Source organism: Gigantopelta aegis, chromosome 15 (assembly GCF_016097555.1).
Source record: "Gigantopelta aegis isolate Gae_Host chromosome 15, Gae_host_genome, whole genome shotgun sequence".
Taxonomy (NCBI): domain Eukaryota; kingdom Metazoa; phylum Mollusca; class Gastropoda; order Neomphalida; family Peltospiridae; genus Gigantopelta; species Gigantopelta aegis.
The window spans coordinates 6046383-6069257 of NC_054713.1; the positions used below are offsets into that span (position 1 = coordinate 6046383).

General features: G+C 38.3%; 1 protein-coding gene across 1 annotated transcript; it reads right to left on the reverse strand.

Annotated features, from left to right (window-relative positions):
• Window positions 1-1249: 1249 nt before the first annotated feature.
• Window positions 1250-22372, reverse strand: LOC121390098 (neuronal migration protein doublecortin-like). Its single transcript, XM_041521819.1, has 6 exons — window positions 22218-22372; window positions 13334-13476; window positions 12203-12387; window positions 9036-9439; window positions 7845-7943; window positions 1250-2067 (listed from the first exon to the last, which is right to left on the reverse strand). The coding sequence occupies exons 1-6, from the start codon at window positions 22236-22238 to the stop codon at window positions 2065-2067; spliced, it is 855 nt and encodes a 284-aa protein (XP_041377753.1). The 5' UTR covers window positions 22239-22372; the 3' UTR covers window positions 1250-2064.
• Window positions 22373-22875: the final 503 nt, after the last annotated feature.

Sequence of the window (22875 nt, forward strand, 5' to 3'; positions counted from 1 at the left end):
TAGATCAACGTAACCATAGTGACGGCACACTCCACACAGGCACTGACCTCAACAAACTATTAGTATTTAACGTGTAAGGATCTATTTTATAAAATTACTAGTATTAGGCACTTTAATGTAAATATGTTCCAGTTGATTAATATAGTATACAGACTATTCTGCTGATATTAAATGGCTTAAATTATTTTCTCACCAAGGCACCGACTTTCATTACTAGTTAATAAACTATCTTCGGCTATTCCAATTTCTGTTTACTGTTTATTGTTAACTTAAACATATATTAAAATTTTTTGTTTAAACTGATTACATTTTGAAAAATCCAATCTGCGTTTTATGATCAACAGAAAACTTACGAAGTTCAGAATCAAGACCGACATATTTAAAAGACACTGCCGCGTGTTGAATACAAATAGGTTTTATAGACTATGGCATAGTTTTCAATATTACAGCCTTTTTTTGATAATTGAAATGGGATATTAGGCTATTTAGATTTTCATGTTTAGATTACCAGTCTCTGTACATTCGGAGTGTTTCCGGTCATACCAGTGTTTCACGTAACACGACATGCAATTTTCATATTTGTTTTAAAACGCACGTACCTCTGAGAAGTCATGGCCATATCTAGTGGGGGGGGGGGGGGGCAATGTGCGCACTTGCCCCTCCCCCCAGAACAAAATCCGGAAAAAAATTATAGAAACTTAAAGCAAAAGTCTCTTCTTCACCGTTTAAGGAGTTTTAGACTATTAACTACTCAGTTGCCCCCCCCCCCACCCACCCACCCCCCCAAAAAAAAAAAAAAAAAAAAAAAAATAAATAAATAAATAAATAATAATAATAATAATAATAATAATAAATAAAAAAAATTAAAAAAATAATAATAATTTTAAAAAAATCCTAGCTTCGGCCCTGGAAGTAACGGTTATATGGAGACGATATCTAGTCTAATTTTAAAAGTATTTCACAATTTCAACATCACTTACCGATACTTGTTTTCCTCATTATCCAAATATGTTACAGGTTTGTAGATTTTCACGGGCTCAAACTAGGGTCTGTGACTTTAAGAGGGTTTTTTCTCTGCCAGAAACAAACGGAATAAGGAGATACTGATATTCTACTCGCTCCAGCCAGTGCACCACGCCGTGGTATGTACTATCCTGTCTATGGGATGGTACATCTAAAATATCCCTTGCTGCTAATCGAAAAGAGTAGCCCATGGAGTGGTGACAGCGCGTTTCCTCCCTCAATATCTGTGTGGTCTTTAACCATATGTCCGACGTCATATAACGGTAAATAAAATGTGTTGAGTGCGTTGTTAAATAAAACATTTCCTTCCTTCCTGATATTCTAAACACGAAAATGTATTTAATTATGTAATTTCAGTCGTAAAAAGGGTTTGGTGGTCGAATAGGGTACAGTGGCAAAAAACTCTTTATTGATTCTTATTTTATTATTATTATTATTTTTTTTTTTTTTTTTTTTTTTTTTTTTTTTTTTTTTTTTTTTTTTTTTTTTTTATTTAAATCTTCTTTTTTCGGGCAATAAATATTCTGTCATATTTCGTGACTAACAACACTAAATAAAACAGCAGTCAGCCTTATCGCTTTGTGAGACGGGGATAGCAACCTGGGGTCTAATTCACTAAACTCTCGCAACTTTGCGATCTCGCAGTGCAATGCTAAACGACTTGCAATGAGGATGCTTTGTTGTCTAGCAGAGCCTAAGAGATATTTGTGAATTAGGCACCTGATCATGTTTTACTATGAATAATCACTGATGTAAGCCAGCCAACATTTCGGGGGACAGGAAAGGGAGTGTCTGGTCTATGGCAGGTGCCCCCTATCACTCGCCCACTTCCAAACACCACTGGTTCCACCGTCTCTGTGTATCAGAAATAATGGTGCAAGTATCAGTCCACGGAGTTCTTGGAATGTTTAATCACAGACAAGAAATGTATTGATGAAGATATAAATAATATATCCGAGAATTAAAACAGTTTTGTTCTTGTTAACGAAATACTGGAAAGTTCACACATCACAGAATAGTTGCCAGTTTATCTGTTTTTAATTACTGAAAATAGAAAATGTATATTAATAAATTATAAATAAGCAATTATTTATTTATAAGCAATTGCGAAATGATTCAACACACTATTAATCCTTTGTTGACGAATTTCTTCATAATTTGCAAATGGTCATGTGTTTAATGTTCATCTCTGGAATTGGTCTTCTGTATCATTGACATGTTTCGTATTGTTTTGTTTTGTTTTGTTTTGTTTTGTATGCTTGTTCGTTTGTTTTATTTTGTATGTTTTGTGGGGGATTGGTTTTTTTGTGGGGGGGTTTTGTGGGGTTTTTTTTTTTTGGGGGGGGTGGGTGTTTGGTGGGTTTCTTTGGGGGGGGGTTGGGGGTTTCTTTCGTTTTTTGTGGATTTTCTTTTGTTGTTGTTGACATTATAAATCTGTACCGTGTTAGTTATATATTCATGCATATAATTAATCTTTAAAATAAACCATATCACTGTACAAACACTTGTTTATTTTCAGTTTGTTTGTGAATGGTTTGCGCTCATGCGCGCGTACTTGTGTGTGTTTGTGTGTTTCTGTTTTGAACTGGGTTATTTGTTGCTGTTTTTGTTATTTTTATTCTTCGATTCTTTGTGTTCTAATTTTGCACTTTTGTGTTGTTTTGTATTTGTAGTGTTTACCGCTATCTGAGCTAACCTTTATCTGTGTGAGATAACCACACTTACCGTAGTGTTTACCGCTATCTGGGCTAACCTTTATCTCGTGAGATAACCATAGTTACCGCAGTGTTTATCACTATCTGAGCTAACCTCTATCTGTGTGAGATAACCACAGTTACCGTAGTCTTTACCGCTATCTGGGCTAACCTTTATCTGGCTGAGATAGCCATAGTTACCGTAGTGTTTATCACTATCTGAGCTAACCTTTATCTTGTGAGATAACTACCGTTAACGTAGTGTTTACCGCTATCTGAGCTAACCTTTATCTGGCTGAGATAACCATAGTTACCGTAGTGTTTACAACTATCTGAGTTAACCTTTATCTTGTGAGATAACCACAGTTACCGTAGTGGTTATCGCTATCTGAGCTAACCTTTATCTCGTGAGATAACCACAGTTACCGTAATGTTTACCGCTATCTGAACTAACCTTTATCTCGTGACATAACCACAGTTACCGTAGTGTTTACCGCTATCTGAGCTAACCTTTATTTCGTGAGATAACCACAGTTACCGTAGTGTTTACCGCTATCGGAGCTAACCTTTATCTGGCTGAGATAACCATAGTTACCGTAGTGTTTATCACTATCTGAGCTAACCTTTATCTGTGTGAGATAACCACAGTTACCGTAGTGTTTACCGATATCTGGGCTAACGTTTATCTGGCTGAGATAACCATAGTTACCGTAGTGTTTACCGCTATCTGAGCTAACCTTTATCTTGTGAGATAACCACAGTTACCGTAGTGTTTACCGCTATCTGAACTAACCTTTATCTCGTGACATAACCACATTTACCGTAATGTTTACCGCTATCTGAGCTAACCTTTATTTCGTGAGATAACCACAGTTACCGTAGTGTTTACCGCTATCGGAGCTAACCTTTATCTGGCTGAGATAACCATAGTTACCGTAGTTTTTATCACTATCTGAGCTAACCTTTATCTGTGTGAGATAACCACAGTTACCGTAGTGTTTACCGCTATCTGGGCTAACCTTTATCTGGCTGAGATAACCATAGTTACCGTAGTGTTTATCACTATCTGAGCTAACCTTTATCTTGTGAGATAACTACAGTTACCGTAGTGTTTACAGCTATCTGAGCTAACCTTTATCTGGCTGAGATAACCATAGTTACCGTAGTGTTTACAACTATCTGAGCTAACCTTTATCTTGTGAGATAACCACAGTTACCATAGTGTTTACTGCTATCTGAGCTAACCTTTATTTCGTGAGATAACCACAGTTACCGTGGTGTTTACCGCTATCGGAGCTAACCTTTATCTGTGTGAGATAATCACAGTTACCGTAGTGTTTACCGCTATCTGAGCTAACCTTTATCTGTGTGAGATAACCACAGTTACCGTAGTGTTTACCGCTATCTGGGCTAACGTTTATCTGGCTGAGATAACCATAGTTACCGTAGTGTTTACCGCTATCTGAGCTAACCTTTATCTTGTGAGATAACCACAGTTACCGTAGTGTTTACCGCTATCTGAATTAATCTTTATCTCGTGACATAACCACATTTACCGTAGTGTTTACCGCTATCTGAGCTAACCTTTATTTCGTGAGATAACCACAGTTACCGTAGTGTTTACCGCTATCGGAGCTAACCTTTATCTGGCTGAGATAACCATAGTTACCGTAGTTTGTATCACTATCTGAGCTAACCTTTATCTGTGTGAGATAACCACAGTTACCGTAGTGTTTACCGCTATCTGGGCTAACCTTTATCTGGCTGAGATAACCATAGTTACCGTAGTGTTTATCACTATCTGAGCTAACCTTTATCTGGCTGAGATAACCATAGTTACCGTAGTGTTTACAACTGTCTGAGATAACCTTTATCTTGTGAGATAACCACAGTTACCATAGTGTTTACCGCTATCTGAGCTAACCTTTATTTCGTGATATAATCACAGTTACCGTAGTTTACCGCTATCTGAGCTAACCTTTATCTCGGGAGATAACCACAGTTACCGTAGTGTTTACTGCAATGTGAGCTAACCTTTATCTGGCTGAGATAACCATAGTTACCGTAGTGTTTATTACTATCTGAGCTAACCTTTATCTTGTGAGATAACCACAGTTACCATAGTTTTTACCACTATCTCAGCTAACCTTTATCTGGCTGAGATAACAATAGTTACCGTAGTGTTTATTACTATCTGAGCTAACCTTTATCTTGTGAGATAACCACAGTTACCGTAGTTTTTACCGCTATCTCAGCTAACCTTTATCTGGCTGAGATAACCATAGTTACCGTAGTGTTTATTACTATCTGAGCTAACCTTTATCTGGCTGAGATAACCATAGTTACCGTAGTGTTTATTACTATCTGAGCTAACCTTTATCTTGTGAGATAACCACAATTACCGTAGTGTTTATTACTATCTGAGCTAACCTTTATCTTGTGAGATAACCACAGTTACCGTAGTTTTTACCGCTATCTCAGCTAACCTTTATCTGGCTCAGATAACCATAGTTACCGTAGTGTTTATTACTATCTGAGCTAACCTTTATCTTGTGAGATAACCACAGTTACCGTAGTTTTTACCGCTATCTCAGCTAACCTTTATCTGGCTCAGATAACCATAGTTACCGTAGTGTTTATTACTATCTGAGCTAACCTTTATCTTGTGAGATAACCATAGTTACCGTAGTGTTTACCACTATCTGTGCTAACCTTTATCTTGTGAGATAACCACAGTTACTGTAGTGTTTACCATTATCTGAGCTAACCTTTATCTTGTGAGATAACCACAGTTACTGCAGTGTTTACCGCTAGTTGAGCTAACTTTTATCTCGTGAGATAACCACAGTTACCGTAGTGTTTACCGCTATCTGAGCTAACCTTTATCTTGCGAGATAACCACAATTACCATAGTGTTTACCGCTATCTGAGCTAACCTTTATCTCGTGACATAACCACAGTTATCGTAGTGTTTACCACTTTCTGAGCTAACCTTTATCTGGCTTAGATAACCATAGTTACCGTAGTGTTTACAACTGTCTGAGATAACCTTTATCTTGTGAGATAACCACAGTTACCATAGTGTTTACCGCTATCTGAGCTAACCTTTATTTCGTGATATAATCACAGTTACCGTAGTTTACCGCTATCTGAGCTAACCTTTATCTCGGGAGATAACCACAGTTACCGTAGTGTTTACTGCTATCTGAGCTAACCTTTATCTGGCTGAGATAACCATAGTTACCGTAGTGTTTATTACTATCTGAGCTAACCTTTATCTTGTGAGATAACCACAGTTACCATAGTTTTTACCACTATCTCAGCTAACCTTTATCTGGCTGAGATAACCATAGTTACCGTAGTGTTTATTACTATCTGAGCTAACCTTTATCTGGCTGAGATAACCATAGTTACCGTAGTGTTTATTACTATCTGAGCTAACCTTTATCTTGTGAGATAACCACAATTACCGTAGTGTTTATTACTATCTGAGCTAACCTTTATCTTGTGAGATAACCACAGTTACCGTAGTTTTTACCGCTATCTCAGCTAACCTTTATCTGGCTCAGATAACCATAGTTACCGTAGTGTTTATTACTATCTGAGCTAACCTTTATCTTGTGAGATAACCACAGTTACCGTAGTTTTTACCGCTATCTCAGCTAACATTTATCTGGCTCAGATAACCATAGTTACCGTAGTGTTTATTACTATCTGAGCTAACCTTTATCTTGTGAGATAACCATAGTTACCGTAGTGTTTACCACTATCTGTGATAACCTTTATCTTGTGAGATAACCACAGTTACCGTAGTTTTTACCGCTATCTCAGCTAACCTTTATCTGGCTCAGATAACCATAGTTACCGTAGTGTTTATTACTATCTGAGCTAACCTTTATCTTGTGAGATAACCACAGTTACCGTAGTTTTTACCGCTATCTCAGCTAACCTTTATCTGGCTCAGATAACCATAGTTACCGTAGTGTTTATTACTATCTGAGCTAACCTTTATCTTGTGAGATAACCATAGTTACCGTAGTGTTTACCACTATCTGTGATAACCTTTATCTTGTGAGATAACCACAGTTACTGTAGTGTTTACCATTATCTGAGCTAACCTTTATCTTGTGAGATAACCACAGTTACTGCAGTGTTTACCGCTAGTTGAGCTAACTTTTATCTCGTGAGATAACCACAGTTACCGTAGTGTTTACCGCTATCTGAGCTAACCTTTATCTTGCGAGATAACCACAATTACCATAGTGTTTACCGCTATCTGAGCTAACCTTTATCTCGTGACATAACCACAGTTATCGTAGTGTTTACCACTATCTGAGCTAACCTTTATCTGGCTTAGATAACCATAGTTACCGTAGTGTTTACCACTCTCTGAGCTAACCTTTATTTTGTAGATAACCACAGCTACTGTAGTGTTTACCGCTATCTGAGCTAACCTTTATCTTGTGAGATAACCACAGTTACCGTAGTGTTTACTGCTATCTGAGCTAACCTTTATCATGTGAGATAACCACAGTTACCCTAGTATTTACCGCTATATGGGCTGACCTTTATCTGGGTGAAATAACCAGATACCGTAGTGTTTACCGCTATCTGAGCTAACCTTTATCTGGGTGAGATAACCACAGTTACCGTAGTGTTTACCGCTATCTGAGCTAACCTTTATCTGCGTGAGATAACCACAGTTACCGTAGTGTTTACCGCTATCTGAGCTAACTTTTATCTTGTGAGATAACCACTGTTACCGTAGTGTTTACCGGTATCTGAGCTAACCTTTATCTGGCTGAGATAACCACAGCTACCGTAGTGTTTACCGTTATCTGAGCTAACCTTTATATTGTGAGATAACGACAGTTACCGTAGTGTTTACCGCTATCTGAGCTAACCTTTTTCTTGTAAGACAACCAGAGTTACCGTAGTGTTTACCGCTATGTGAGCTAACCTTTATCTCGTGAGATAACCACAGTTACCGTATTGTTTACCGCTATCTGAGCTAACCTTTATCTCGTGACATAACCAGTTACCGTAGTGTTTACCGCTATCTGAGCTAACCTTTATCTGTGTGAGATAACCACAGTTACCGTAGTGTTTACCGTTATCTGAGCTAACCTTTATCTGGGTGAGTTCTCTGGGCGTCATCTCTTCGCCGCATGCTAGAAAACCATCACCGTTCTGGAAATCCCGGAGTAGCTGATGCAGACTCAGTACCTGAAAATACATATAACACGTTTATAGCGTTTCAGAAGAAAGGAATGTTTGTTGTTTTAATCGGCGACTATCAAAGAGACTCTTCTGTGCTGCAATTGTAACATGTTGTTGGGGGATCCACCAGGTCCATGGAACTCGATATCTATTCAAATGGGTCCTCTTTTTTTCTTTGTTTTTGGCTTTAAAAAAAAAAAAAATAATAATAATAATAATTAGTCCCCCCATCCCCGCCCCGCCCCCCAAACAAATAATTAAAAAATCACGGATCCGCCCCTGCAGACTTCTAATGGAGCCCTACTTAATGACTCAATTTACGAATTAAACACATTGACCACTTGACCAAGTAAATGTGTCCTTAAATATGGGGTATTTGGTTTAAAGAGATTATGTTCTGTAACGAGTTTTTTTGTTGTTGTTGTTGTTTTTTGTCTGTTTGTTTTGTTGTTGTTTCTTTGTTTTTTGTTTTTTTAAGACGTCTGATTTGGATGAAATTCTTTATTTATTTATTTATTCATTCATTTATTCATTTTTATGGGTTGCACCATACATCTTGTTTAGAATACCAGTGTCTGTATGAATAACTTGTTTCTAGTTGTCCTAGTGTTGGTAGTAGTTCAAACGTATATAACGCCGTACGTTCGAAACTGAAGTTACTGTAGGTCTACACGTATAAGGATGACATGAAACACTGTATTTAATAAACACTAATATTCTAATGAAATATACTTTATTGTGTAACATGTAAAGACAAACAGATAGACAGATAGACGGACAATCGAAGACACAGACAAACCATAGTTTATCGTTCCAGCCAGAGCACCACGACACGTATATCAAAGGTCGTGGAATGTGCTATCTCGTCTGTGGAATGATGCATAAAAAAAGATCCATTGCTACTAATAGAAAAATGTTGCTTGTTTTTTTGTTGTTGTTGTTTTTTTGTTTTTTTTTTGGGGGGAGGGGTTTGGGGGGGGGGTTCGGGGGGGGGGTCTCTAAGACTATATGTCAAAATTACCACATGTTTGACATCCAATAACCGATGATAAATAAATCAATGTGCTCTAGTGGTGTCGTTAAACGAAACAAACAAACCTTAGTGTACGGCGGTTTGTCGTAATGCAGACTTTTGATTGGTGGACGAGGTATGTCTAGCCTCGTTATGATGTCTCGCATGAGATCGGCGAATGTGTCTCTCGACTCGGGATCTATCACGAACAGTCCGTGACTCTTTCGCTTCAAGTTGCTCGTGATCGTGAAGAATCGGTCCGTTTCGGAAGTCGGCTCGGGATCCTCCGGCGTGGTCTGTGGTGGATTCTTGCGCGTGTGCGTGTGCACTACTTCGGCGTTCTCCGGATTCGCCAGGGCGTCTCCGTAATCGGTGTCTTTGTTGAGTGTTTTCACCGAAGAGACGACGAGAATTCGAGAGTCCAGTTTATCGAGATCTTCGTTTGTTTTTACTTCAACTCCAGAAGGCCAGGAAAACAAATATCGAACACCTACGGGTGAACAAAACACAAAAGTATTATTCACTTGAATACTTTTTAAACGCCGCCTCTCCATGAGACATAATCGCATGAGAGGCCAATTGCCCACACCCCCACACACATCCTACCAACTGTACCAAGTACTGCAGCAATCCTCAAATGGGCGTCTTAGCTCAGAACAGGGGAGATAATAAAACAGGTGGCGCGTCACTCGTCAGGGTCCAACAAACTCGGACAATAGCTGTATTGTTTCCATTGCTTTGTCATTCTTTGTTATACCACGATCATAAGAGACCAAAACCTTATCGGCTCTGTACAGGACGTTCCTATACAGCACGGTTCTGCACAGGACGGTCTATAGTATACGCTGCAGTGAACGGTTGCCAGTTGTTACCAGTTGACATTTGTCTATATGTGTACTGAAATATGGGGGGGGGGGGGGGGGGGGGGGGAGTCAGTAATAATAAAGAAAATATATGTATATTGTGGATAATAGTATTAAAAAATATATATAGTGATGACGGCTCTGTACAGAACGTTCCTACACAGGGCGGTCTAGTATTTTATATACTTAGATATGGTGGAAACACATTAACAGTAAAGGGAATAAATATATATTTTGGTATCGTTCCTACACAGGGCGGTCTAGTATTTTATATACTTAGATATGGTGGAAAACACATTAACAGTAAAGGGAATAAATATATATTTTGTATATAAAGAAACTATATGTATATTTTGGATAATACTCGAAAAAAAAGAATATATATTTAACGTGTGCGTGTGCGAGTATTAAAAATATATATAGAGATGACATGACGGCTCTGTACAGGACGTTCCTACACAGCACGGTTCTGAACATGACGGTCTATAGTATACACTGCAGTGAATGGTTACCAGTTGACGTTTGTCTACACGTGTACTGAGATATGAGGGGGGAAGTCAGTAATAATAAAGAAAATATATGTATATTGTGGATAATAATCAATAAAATATATATGAAAAGCCGGGATTGTTTTTATATATCGTCAACGTCCCTAACTTCGTTATGCTTCAAATTCCGTTCACTTTGTTTTCTCGTGCACGGTTCGCGCAATCAACATCCGATGTGTCGTCATCGGCATGTCGTTCATTTATAAGGATTTTCTTCACAGTTCAGGAAACGACAAAGAGAGCGCTAAACAGAGTATTTGTGTCTGGACACACACACCAGGCATACAACCAACACCAATGGGAGCCGTGCTCAGGAAGGCGAGAGCTCGCAAACAGTTTGACTGGTTTTTCATCACATCATATCCTATCACATTAATTTATTATTAAGCACAAAAAGACAACAACAAAAAGCATTAAAAAAAAAATATATATATATATATATATATATATATATATATATATATATATATATATATAATTATATATATATTGTTTTCCAAAGACTGAAACTTAAATCGGAAATTATAACACATGCAGGCACTAATTTCGGGTTGAAAAAAGTTGAAGTGATGTCTCCCAAGAACTAAATGAAATTTGATTTTAAAAAATTTGCGAAGTGATCATCAATCGGTACATGTATTAATGTTTCGTCATTCATTCTGAGGTAGTGCCTCCTCCCAGAAAATAAATCTGGAAAATATTATAAAAACTAAAACAAAATTCTCTTCTTAACCGTTTAAGGAGTTTTAGACTATTAACTACTATTGCCCACCCCCACCCACCCTCACACACACCCGATCACCCCCCAACCCCACCCCATCACCACCCCCCACCCCCCCCCCCCAAAAAAAAACAAATAAAAAATTTAAAAATCCTAGCTACTGCCCTGGTGCCTATATCCAATTAAGTTTCAAGCACGTCTCTTCCCGGGCACAGCTGGGTCCGGGACAGAAGGGGGTTGGGGGTACAGTTGGATATGGACAGAGTTTTGGAAATAGAAATTAGTGAAAGAGTTAAAATAGAATTTGTTTTTTAAATGAGAAAAGTTTAAAAAAAATAATAATAATAAAAGGGAATTGACCGCTCGGTCGAATATTTATATAATTTGGAGCATTTTAGAAGGACGGTCCAAAGATAAAGAAGAGAAAGAAGAGAGGGTCAGACTGTTTAATAATATAAATAAGGTACTTTTGCACTAACCATAAGGTTTACACCACACATTAATTGTTTACAGTGTGCTATAGCGACATTAACGATCTCATTATCGCTCATTGTTAAAAATCTTCCGTGTCTTATCGTGTGACAAATGAACATTAATTCGCTAGAAATAAAAACCTACAAATTATTTATGTTTTAATTATCTTCACTGTTTTCTCGGCGGATATGTATTTTATGCATGTTTGTACTCGGAACTTAACGCTGCGTGTCGTGTGACCTTTATTGCAGAAGGTCGTCTTAACTTTATTCTAACTATTGACTTGTGTTGAGCAGTTAATTGTCTTAAGTAAAGAAAATGATTATTATTTAATTAACAATGTTGGCAATTTTTTATTGAACTTTGGTCGAGAGAGAACGTTTAGACAAACAGATAGAGCTATTGCGCAATTTCTCGTAGCAGCCAGTGCACCACGACTGGTATTTAAAAGACTATGGTATGTGCTATCTTGTCTGCGCTATGGTTTATATATAAGATCTATTTTTACTATTAATTTTTTTTGCGGGTTTCCTCTCTAAGTCTGTCAAAATCACCAAATGTTTGACATCCAGTAGCCGATAATTAATAAATCGATGTGCTCTAGTGGTGTCGTTAAACAAAACAAACTTTTTTATTTTAGTTTTTACCTGTGGGTGTTGAGATCTTCTGGTTGAGCCACGTGGTGAATGACTCGATCACCGGAAATTGCTGCCGACTGTACGACACCGGAAGTCCTTTGAACAGCTTGTCGTTGTTCCTGTACACGCGGTACAGTGTGGCCTTCTGGGGGCGGTAGTCGTTTCCGGGAACCATATGTGAGTCTTTGTTGCGTCTGAAAATATATACGGGTTTGAGTATTATTGTTGAGAATATCAACAGTAGCATGTCGCATTTTCCTGGCTGGGGTTGGAGTTGAAATCCATTCATGCTCAAACCGAATGTTCCTCTTTTATATATATATCTCATGTGTTTCATGACCCGAACCCTCCTAGAAACTTCTCTACAGTCTAGACCCCCCCCCCCCCACACACCTATTGCATGGATACGACATCGGCCTCGATGTTTCATTGGTTAAGACATCAGACATAAGGCTAGTGGGTATTGGGTTCGCGTGGAGGTATACGGCCACTACAACGACTTCTCTCTCACTAACCACTTACTAATAGCTCAGTCTCCTGGACAAACAGTCCACATAGATGAGGTGTGTGTGTGTGTGTGTGTGTGTGTGTGTGTGTGTGTGTGTGTGTGTGTGTGTGTGTGTGTGTCCAGGATAACGTGTTTGAACGATAATTGGATATGAACACCAAAATAAAGTATGAATTAGTTATAGCAGTTTTTGTATCTTGACCTTAATATCACCACGTGGACATCATATATCACCTCTTATTTTTTCTCTTTTTTTTCTTCTTCTTTGAGAGAGACTAACCCGACTTTGCTCTCATTGTAACATGTTTTCAACAGCGCCCTTTTGTCGACTATGGAGTTTCTGATTCATTTCTTTCACTTCAACTTATTTTCGTGCTTATATCCAATTAAGGTCAAGCACGCTGTCCTGGGCAAACACACCACAGCTATCTAAGCCATGCTACAAACGCATATGCCCCCCCCCCCCCCCCCCCCAAAAAAAAAAACAATAACAAAAAAACAACAACAAAAAACAAATAAAAAACCCATTAAAAAAACAACAACAAACAACAACAACAAACAAACAAACAAATCACTAACCAAACAATTGGACAATTTCAATGAAATGACACACCAGTTCTACAAACACTCACTTGAGGTTGGAGTGGTCCTCATATCGCTGTTCTGCTTCCTCTTCCTCCTCGTTCTCCTGTTTTTCAGGGTCCTCCCACCTGTCGTCGTCCTCGTTCACGTCGCTCTGAGGGGTGCCGTTCACCCGGCGACCACGTGGGTCGTTCTGAATTACGAGTAAAAGACAAACATTTATAAAAGGAAAAAAAAAAAAACAAAAAAAAAACAAGACTAAAACAAACAACAAATTTATTTACAGAGATTTGAATTACCAAGCATCTCGTGGATATAGAGTAGTGGTAAAGCGATCGCCTGATGTGTGGTCGGTTTTCGGATCGATCCCCGTCTGTGGGCCTATTGGGCTATCCAGCCAGTGCACCACTACTGGTACATCAAAGTCCGTGGTATGTGCTATCCTGTATGTGGGATGGAGCATATAAAAGATCCCTTGCTATTAATGGAAAAGGCTCTCGAAGGCTGTATGTCAGAATTACCAAATGTTTGACATTCAGTAGCCATTGATCAATAATTCAATGTTCTCTAGTGGTGTTGTTAAACAAAACACTTTTTTAAAAGTTAGCCGTAATTTAAACCAGACTTGTGAATCGAATAGTTGGAGTGGCAGTGCTCCTTCGGACAGCAGACGAAAAAGTAAAGTTTGTTTTATTTAACGACGCCACTAGAGCACATTAATTTTTTTATCTTATCATCGGCTATTGGACGTCAAACATATGGCCATTCTGACACTGTGTTTTTTTAGAGGAAACCCGCTGTCGCCACATAGGCTACTCTTTTACGACAGGCAGCAAGGGATCTTTTATTTGCGCTTACCACAGGCAGGATAGCACAAATCATGGCCTTTGTAGAACCAGTTATGGATCACTGGTCGGTGTAAGTGGTTTACACCTACCCATTGAGCTTTGCGGAGCACTCACTCAGGATTTGGAGTTGGTATCTGGATTACAAATCCCATGCCTCGACTGGGATCCGAACCCAGTACCTACCAGCCTGTAGACCGATGGCCTAACCACGACGCCACCGAGGCCGGTCACGATAGGCAGCAGACGAAGAAAGAACGTACAGTCAAACCGACTATTAAGCAACCATTACAGTCTTGATAGTTTTGCAGAAGAAAAAAAAACATCATTTGATCTCTTGTACGCCTTTGTCATAAACAAAACGAAAGAAAGAAATGTTTTATATAACAACGCACACAACACTTTTTGTTTACGGTTATATGGCGTCAGACATATGGTTAAGGACCACACAGATATTGAGAGAGGAAACCCGCTGTCGCCACTTCGTGGGCTACTCTTTTCGATTAGCAGCAAGGGATCTTTTATATGCACCATCCCACAGACAGGGTAGTACATACCACAGCCTTTGATGTACCAGTCGTTGTGCTCTGGCTGGAACGAGAAATAGCCCAATAGGCCCACCGACGGGGATCGATCCCAGACCGACCGCGCATCGAGCGAGCGCTTTACTACTGGGCTACGTCCCGCCCCCTTGTCATAAACAAGACAGTACATACCACGACCTTTGATGTACCAGTCATGGAACAATGGCTGGGACAGAGAGGGAAAAAAGTACATAGAGGTTGATCGATCCTTCGACCCATCGCATGTGCGGACTGCGTTATGTCACCGTGTTATACCCTGGTTGTGAAGAGTAAGCCCGCTACACAAGGGAATATTGCCACACAACAATTTTAATTACTTGGAACATTAGCGAAAGTCCTCTGGGGATTTACTGATTATACTAACATGATTTCAATACCCGTAGTTTAGAATAAATTTGACAGCCGTTTCAGACTGGAAGGAAGGAAATATTTTATTTAACGACGCACTCGACACATTTTATTTACGGTTATATGGCGTCGAACATATGGTTAAGGACCACATATATATTAAGAGAGGAAACCCGCTGTCGCCACTTCATGGGCTACTCTTTTCGATTAGCAGCAAGGGATCTTTTATATGCACCATCCCCTAGACAGGGTAACACATACCACAGCTTTAGATATACCAGTCGTGGTGTACTGGCTGGAGCGAGAAATAGCCCAATGGGCCCACCGACAGGGATCGATCCCAGACCAACCGCACATCAAGGGAACGAATTACCACTGGGCTACGTCTCTCCCCCAGTTTCAGACTGATAAACCTTCATTATAACGGCTATCTTATTAATTTAACAAATACGGCAAAAGTTAAAGTTTGATTTGTTTAACGACACCACTAGAGCAGATCGATTAATTAATCATCGCCAATTGGATGTAATTTTGGCATACATTCTAAACGGAAACCTGTTACATTTTTCCATTAGTAGCAAGGGATCTTTTATATGCACCATTCCACAAACAGGATAACACATACCACGGCCTTTGATATACCAGTCGTGAAGCACTTTGGAATGGATATAACCCAATGGGCCCACTGACGAGGATAGATCCTAGACCGACCACGCATCACCACTGGGCTACGTCTTCAAGGGAATGATTCTTGAGACAAGTCACAATCTTGTCGAAATATCCTTTATGGGAAGGATATGAAAGATCCCTTGCTGCTATTAGTTAAAATATAGCGCGTTTCCTCTGACTGCGTGTCACAATGGCTTTAAATGTTTAATATCCTAAAGCCGATGATTGATAAATCAATACAGGCATTTTTTTAACATATTTTTTCTTTGTAGAAGTATGACATGAACCTGTTCGCTCAACACAGTCTAGACACTCGCTGCTCAATTTCCTGCTCTCTTGGTGTCGTTAAACAAAACAAACTTCAATAATTAAATTCTGAATTTTGCAGAAGGAAGAAAGGAACGATTTCTTTAACGACCCACACAGGTAATAATGGAGGAAAGCCGCTGACACGCCATGTACTACTCTTTACGATTAGCAACGAATGATCTTTTAAGCCCCAGTCTCACATACACGAATTATACCCCGAATGTCCAGGAATATACACGATCCTATGCAGCCCCGATTGCTCCCGATTTTTTGCGGAAAAATGTGCATGATTCGGCTTCTTTCCCGAACTGTGTACGAATGCTCACGACTGCTGCAAGAACTAATGCGATATCGTTACGATCTTGAACCCGACTCATTACGAATCAGAACGACCTACTACATGTCTCCTAGGATGCCTTCCCGAATATGCTACGAATCATGACGATTAATGCGGAACGCGTCAAGAATTACTACGACACGCCTACGAATCCGCACGACTGCTATACGAATCAGTACGAATGCCCCAAGAACCAGTACGACTGCCGCAAGACGATTATATGAAGGCTGCCGAACAGGCCAAATTTCATTCGATGTTCTGCCTGCAAGCAGTGAGCATCACAATGCCGCTTTTCAAGAAGTCAGCAACTGGCCGCAGGGACGAGGGAAGAGCCAGCGTACCCGTGGAGAACCAGAGGCAGAGAAAGAGCCAGAGGTAGAGAAAGACCCTTCAATAGCCGTACGAATACCCCACGTTTAACCACGAATATCCCGAATGCGTCTACGAACATACTACGGTTACGCACGATGCCCTCAAGAACTGGTAAGATTAAGTTACGATTTCAACTTTATTCACGATTGCTCCCGACAGTTTTGAACATGTTCAAAACAGTCGGGAGTCGATCAAGAACATTCAAGAATACTGACGAAAGACCAGGAATCCCCAACGGTCTCAGTACGTATATCCAAGAATCACTAAGAATTCTTAAATCGGGCCCATTCGGGATATAATTCGTGTATGTGAGACTGGGGTTTCATATGCAGCATCACACACACGGAACAATACATACCACGACCCTTGTTAAACCAATTAAAGATCACTAGCTTGAACGAGAAATGGGGCGGAACGTAGCTCAGTGGTAAAGCGCTAGCTTGATGCGCGGTCGGTCTAGGATTGATCCCCGTCGGTGGGACGATTGGGCTATTTCTCGTTCCAGCCAGTTCACTGCAACTGGTATATCAAAGGCCGTGGCATGTGCTATCCTGTTTGTGGGATGGTGATATCAAAGATCCCTTTCTTCTAATGGAAAAATGTAGCGGGTTTCTATGACTGTGTCAAAATGACCATATGTTTGACATCCAATAGCCGATGATTTATAAACCAATGTGCTTTAGTGGTGTTGTTAAACAAAACAAACATCTACTTCACACAGACGGGACTATACATAACACGACCCTTGTTAAACCAATAATGGAGCACTGGCTTGGACGAGAAATAGCCCAACTGGTCCATCAACGAGGATCGATCCTAAACCGACCGCTCATCAGGCGATCGCTTTACCACTGGGCTACTTGCTCTTGCAAGCACACGTACACACGTTAATGGTGTTGCCGTTTTGATTAAACGTGCCGAGAGGCCGCTATACAAATAGTTGTATTACTTTCTTTTAGCATGAAAAGGTCTGCAGCGACGCTCGCCTGTGGCAGGAACCCACGTTATCCGTTGTAATCAATAGACTTAATCGACCATTTCTATAAATATTTAACACAACAACACCACTATGAGGAGCAAAAGACAACCTGTCAATACATGTACACGACTTTCTCAAAGATGGTGTCAGTTTGGAAGAGAGAGAGGCGAAGATAACAGATCTAACTCTCTCGCCATAATCAATAAAAACAATTCGAGTTTGCTTAAATAAAATACATAAATAAATAGCTAACTAACTAACTAAATAAACGAATGAATGGAAAATAATGGATAGGGTTTTTGTCATTATAAAAAAAGGTAAAATTGAGGTTGCTTACATAAAATAAATAAATAGCTAACTAAATAAATACATGAATGAATGTAAAAATAATGGATAGGGTTTTTGTCATTATCAAAAAGGAAAAATCGAGGTTGCTTAAATAAAATAAATTGGAAAATGGAAAGGATTCTCGCCAATATCAAGAAGGAAAACTCGAGTTTTCTTAAATAAATAAAATAAATAAATAAATAAATAAATAAATAATTGTATAAATAAATACATAAATAAATATATAAATAGAAAATATGGAAAAGGTTTGACATTCAATAGCCTCTTGATTAGTCAGTGACCGAGCTTTAGTGGTGACATTAAACAAAACACACTTTAACGTTTTCGAAAAAACAACTAGATAAAAGCAATTCACTACACGTTACCTACAGCTTCCATGTTCTTAAAGGGACAGACCCTAGTTTTTAAACACAAATGCATATTTTTCACTATTAGAGCCGTTTATGATCACTGAAATCAAACATTACTTATATTTTATTGTTTAGTTTATCCATGTCCGTACAACCGAAGTGTTTCTGGTCATCCTGGTGCATCTCATACCACAAAATGCATTTTTCATATTTTTTAAAATTCACGTGCGTCTGAGAAGTAACGGTTATGTAGTCGTGTTTTTTCTTCTTCTATTTTTAAGGGTATTTCAACGTCACAGACTCCTGTTTCACTCTGTCGTATCCCAATGTGTTACAGTTTGTAAATTAACCAAACTTAGTATCCATTTTTATGGGTTGAAACTAGGGTCTAGGTGAAAGATATGCCTTAGTGTTTAAAAACTAGGGTCTGTCCCTTTAATTAAGATAGTTAAGAGTGAACAGTTGGCAACTGTCATTAATAAAATTCTGAACGGTTCAGTGTTCAGATTTGAATTCGAACCCACAATCTGCTGAACTCGCACACCATGCATTTGCAATTTGGTTTAACATTCAAGGCTAAAGTGACAAGAAGGAATTAATATAACACGTATAACTGTGGAACACTGATGGTACTGGGCAAAACACAATGTATATGCGACTGACAGACAATTTAAAAACGCATTTTTAGCGATAATATTTACCCGTATAACTCTGAATCTTGGACGTTCTAAACCATATATCAAAATACCTGAGACTTTCTAAAACAATCTAATTAAAATTAGCTCCACTATTACATGTGGATCTAACAGCAGCCAGTTGTAGCTCATGTCCACCAATCAAAACCTAACTTGCAGAATCATGCTAGTGATTTAAAAATAATTTGAAAATATTTCGAATTATCCTGAGGGTATACGACATGTTTCGTGTGAATTACGAATGCCTTAAAACATGTTTTATTTTATAAAATAAATAATTTGTAATGTAAAACTGAAGACTGATTTAGTTGGGGTTTGTTTTATAAATAAATAAATAATTTTAATGTAAAATTGAAAACTGATAACCCATCGCGTACGTATTGGTATGGTTCGCTGTACTGCGGCCATTAAAATAGACTCGCCCGATATTTTTAGAATTTGTATGCTCCCAAATAACGTTATAAAAGGCAAAGTGTGATTGGTCAATATTTAAATTATTATATACAGACGAAATGTTACATGGACATTGGAGACTACGCAGTGTTGTTAGCAATCTGATTAAAATTAGTTCTACTGGTCTAAATAAGGCATTCGTAATTCACATGAAACATATCGTATACCCTCAGGATTTTTCGGAATATTTTCAAATTATTTTTAAATCACTGGCATGATTCTGCAAGTAAGGTTTTGATTGGTGGACATGAGCTCCAACTGGCTGCTGTTAGATCCACATCTAATAGTGGAGCTAATTTTAATTTGATTGCTTTCTAAAGGTTATACCAAAATATTCGATAGTTCCTAAAGCGTACACCAAACTACTGCATAGTTTGTAAAAAGTTTTCCAAAATAATAAAACATCTCTAAGGCGTATGCAAACGGTGAAATTATATAACCCACACCGAAATATACCAAAATATGAGATAATTTCTAAAGGAGAACATATCAGCTATTGTTTTTAAATGTACAGTATAGTCGTGTTGACATATAAAGTGTGCCATCGATTTGTATATTAAATGTTGTGCTGAGAGAGGGCTTGATTGCTGCTAATGACAAAATGTAGCAAGTTACCTCTAAAGATCTCTTGTCAGAATTACCACCTTTCCAAGTGGTTGGCATTCACTAGACGGTGGTTAATTAATCAATGTGTTCTAGTGTTGTCAGTAAATAAGAGAAACTATTTTCCTACTGGCTCCTAATCAGGTTTCTTTGTGTCTGCGTGTATGTCTGTTTCCAAAACCCCAAAATAACTAGCTCGGGTATTGTTAAACAAATCAAACTTTAACATACAAAAGTTACAATAAAGATTTAGAGAATAACTAACGAGCTACGAGGAATTATGAATTATCTGTCCCGAGTGAATGAATGTTGTAAACCCGAGCCTTTGGCGAGGGTTTTACAACATTCATTCACGAGGGACAGATAATTCGTAACTCCTCGTAGCGAGTTGGTTATTTTCTTTATTACCCATTGTCAATTTTAACTGATTTTTAATGTAAAAATTCCTCTGCAGTCTACAACAAAGCCATCAGCCATTACGTCATATAATCTTACGCACATTACATGACGTAATGTAAGTGACGTCATAGCATAACGGCGTTCTTTTTACAGCCAAATGTTTACAGTACAAAATAATACGACTGTATTTGAATTTGAAAATAATTATTTTTATATATTACTAAAGCCGCTGCTTATGAAAATATACCATTTCATGTTTACGAAACAAGTGAGTCCATTTGTTTTTGTAAATCTTTGTATATCGTATAACGTATGTGTAATCTGACTCATGAATGGAAACATTATATGAATGAAAGTGAAGTTCCGGCCATGACAAGCAACCAACCAAACATCGTGATTTTTAAGCCAGCCAATCAGTGGCTGTAGAAGCAATCTGCACACTGTGCAGAGATCGAAAAAATATTACCCCGTATATTTGAGCCCATATGGGTAATAATATATTGTATTCCATTTTATTATCCATATGGTTCAACATAACCGAGTTAATAATAATTATACGATGCAAACGTGTAATAACAAGTGTAATGACGTAATTTTGGGAAGCGACGTCATAACATGACGTTGCTTCTCCAGTCCTAGCTCAGACTGTGCATTTGAAATATGACGTCATTTCGTCATCTCCTAGTTGTGACTAAAACATTTTGAGTTGGGTCTTGTTATTCATAAAGAAAACAACAATAATAATATGGATAATAAAGAAATTATTACACTCGCGTGTGAGTCGTACTGATTTTACGAAACTCGTGTCAGGATTCATGTATTGCCCTCGCTCGGGCAATACAAAAATTCTGACACTCGTTTCGTAAAATCAGTACAACACACAAGCTAGTATAATAATCTCTATTTCTCTCATCCTCAGGTATATGGAACAGAGCTATCCCATGCAAGAAAGCCATGTAAGAAATTTCTATCTTACATGGGATATCACGCGCTTGCGTTTAACATGACGTCAGTGGTAATATATGACGTCATATTAATGTGAGGCGGTGACATGAGGTTATTAGAATCACTTTTAAATTAATATGTTGTTATGAAAACCTTCATTTTAAAAGCTATCTTGTTAATTTGTAGTGTTAAATATTATTTAACACATGAAAAAAACACGGTAAATACGATAGTGCAGTCTATTTATGATAAAATGGTCAAATAAAAAGGTTAATTGTTCAACCATTTTTGTCTGTTCGTGTAAAATAATGGTTTATTTACCGAATGAATGATAGAAAAAGACTCCATCATCTGTGGTCATGTGGGATAGAAAAGGTACACCCTCGGTGCTGAAAATTTTGACCATGGGACTCGGCAAGCCTCGTACCAGTATCTTCTATTCCTAACCTGTTCATACGTGGAAATAGGTCTAAATGGCATTCATGCTACATCAATTTGCATCAATCTCGTATATATGTATTACATTCATGCTACATCAATTTGCATCAATCTCGTATATATGTATTACATTCATGCTACATCAATTTGCATCAATCCCGTATATATGTATTACATTCATGCTACATCAATTTGCATCAATCCCGTATATATATATATATATATATATACATATGTAACTTAGTATTACATCTACATACCTGTAAATCTCTTTTAAACATTCTTCTGTTTTGTCTTTCAAACGCCGCCCTTCAGTATGCGCTCAAACGATGTAGTGTCAATATGATGATATGTGTTCGTTCCCTTCATTCCCCGTCTCGCTTGGTTAGTCAAAATACAGATAAATATTTCCCCATCTCCATGACAAACGCCCCAGCAGACCTGCACCTAAAGAAGCGTCATCACAAAGCGCCGCAAAGAACCCATTGATGCTTCTCGTTCCAGAACTCACGAGCAAACGACCATTGATCTATAGAATCCGCGCATCAGTGACTCTATCTCCGCATGTGTATTTGTCCAACGTGCAGAATGGAAATACAGATGAAATATTGATGTGCTTAACTTACAGAACGTTAATAATGGTGGGGATTTTTTTCATCGTATTGATCAAATTGGCTTGGGGTATTGAAACAACACATGCTGATGTCAGGGGCTTAAAAGAACTGGAAGAGATAGACCAATATCTGTCAATACATCTTTAAATACCTATCAAATATTTAGGGTAATGTCGTCTCCTGGCTGTCTTATTTAGGTGAAAATGGTTGAAAGTTGTTTGACATGCAAACGATTTCTCTAATGTGCAGCGGACTGGTGCAAAAAAACATCTATAGTATTTCCCAACCTCCATGAACATAGGTG

Coding starts and splice junctions, on each gene's coding strand:
- LOC121390098 (XM_041521819.1), bottom strand. CDS start 22,238: ATGTTTAAAAGAGATTTACAG. Junction 12,388..13,333: donor GAGGACCACTCCAACCTCAA/GTGAGTGTTTGT, acceptor ATATATTTTCAG/ACGCAACAAAGACTCACATA. Junction 7,944..9,035: donor ACAAACCGCCGTACACTAAG/GTTTGTTTGTTT, acceptor ATGTATTTTCAG/GTACTGAGTCTGCATCAGCT.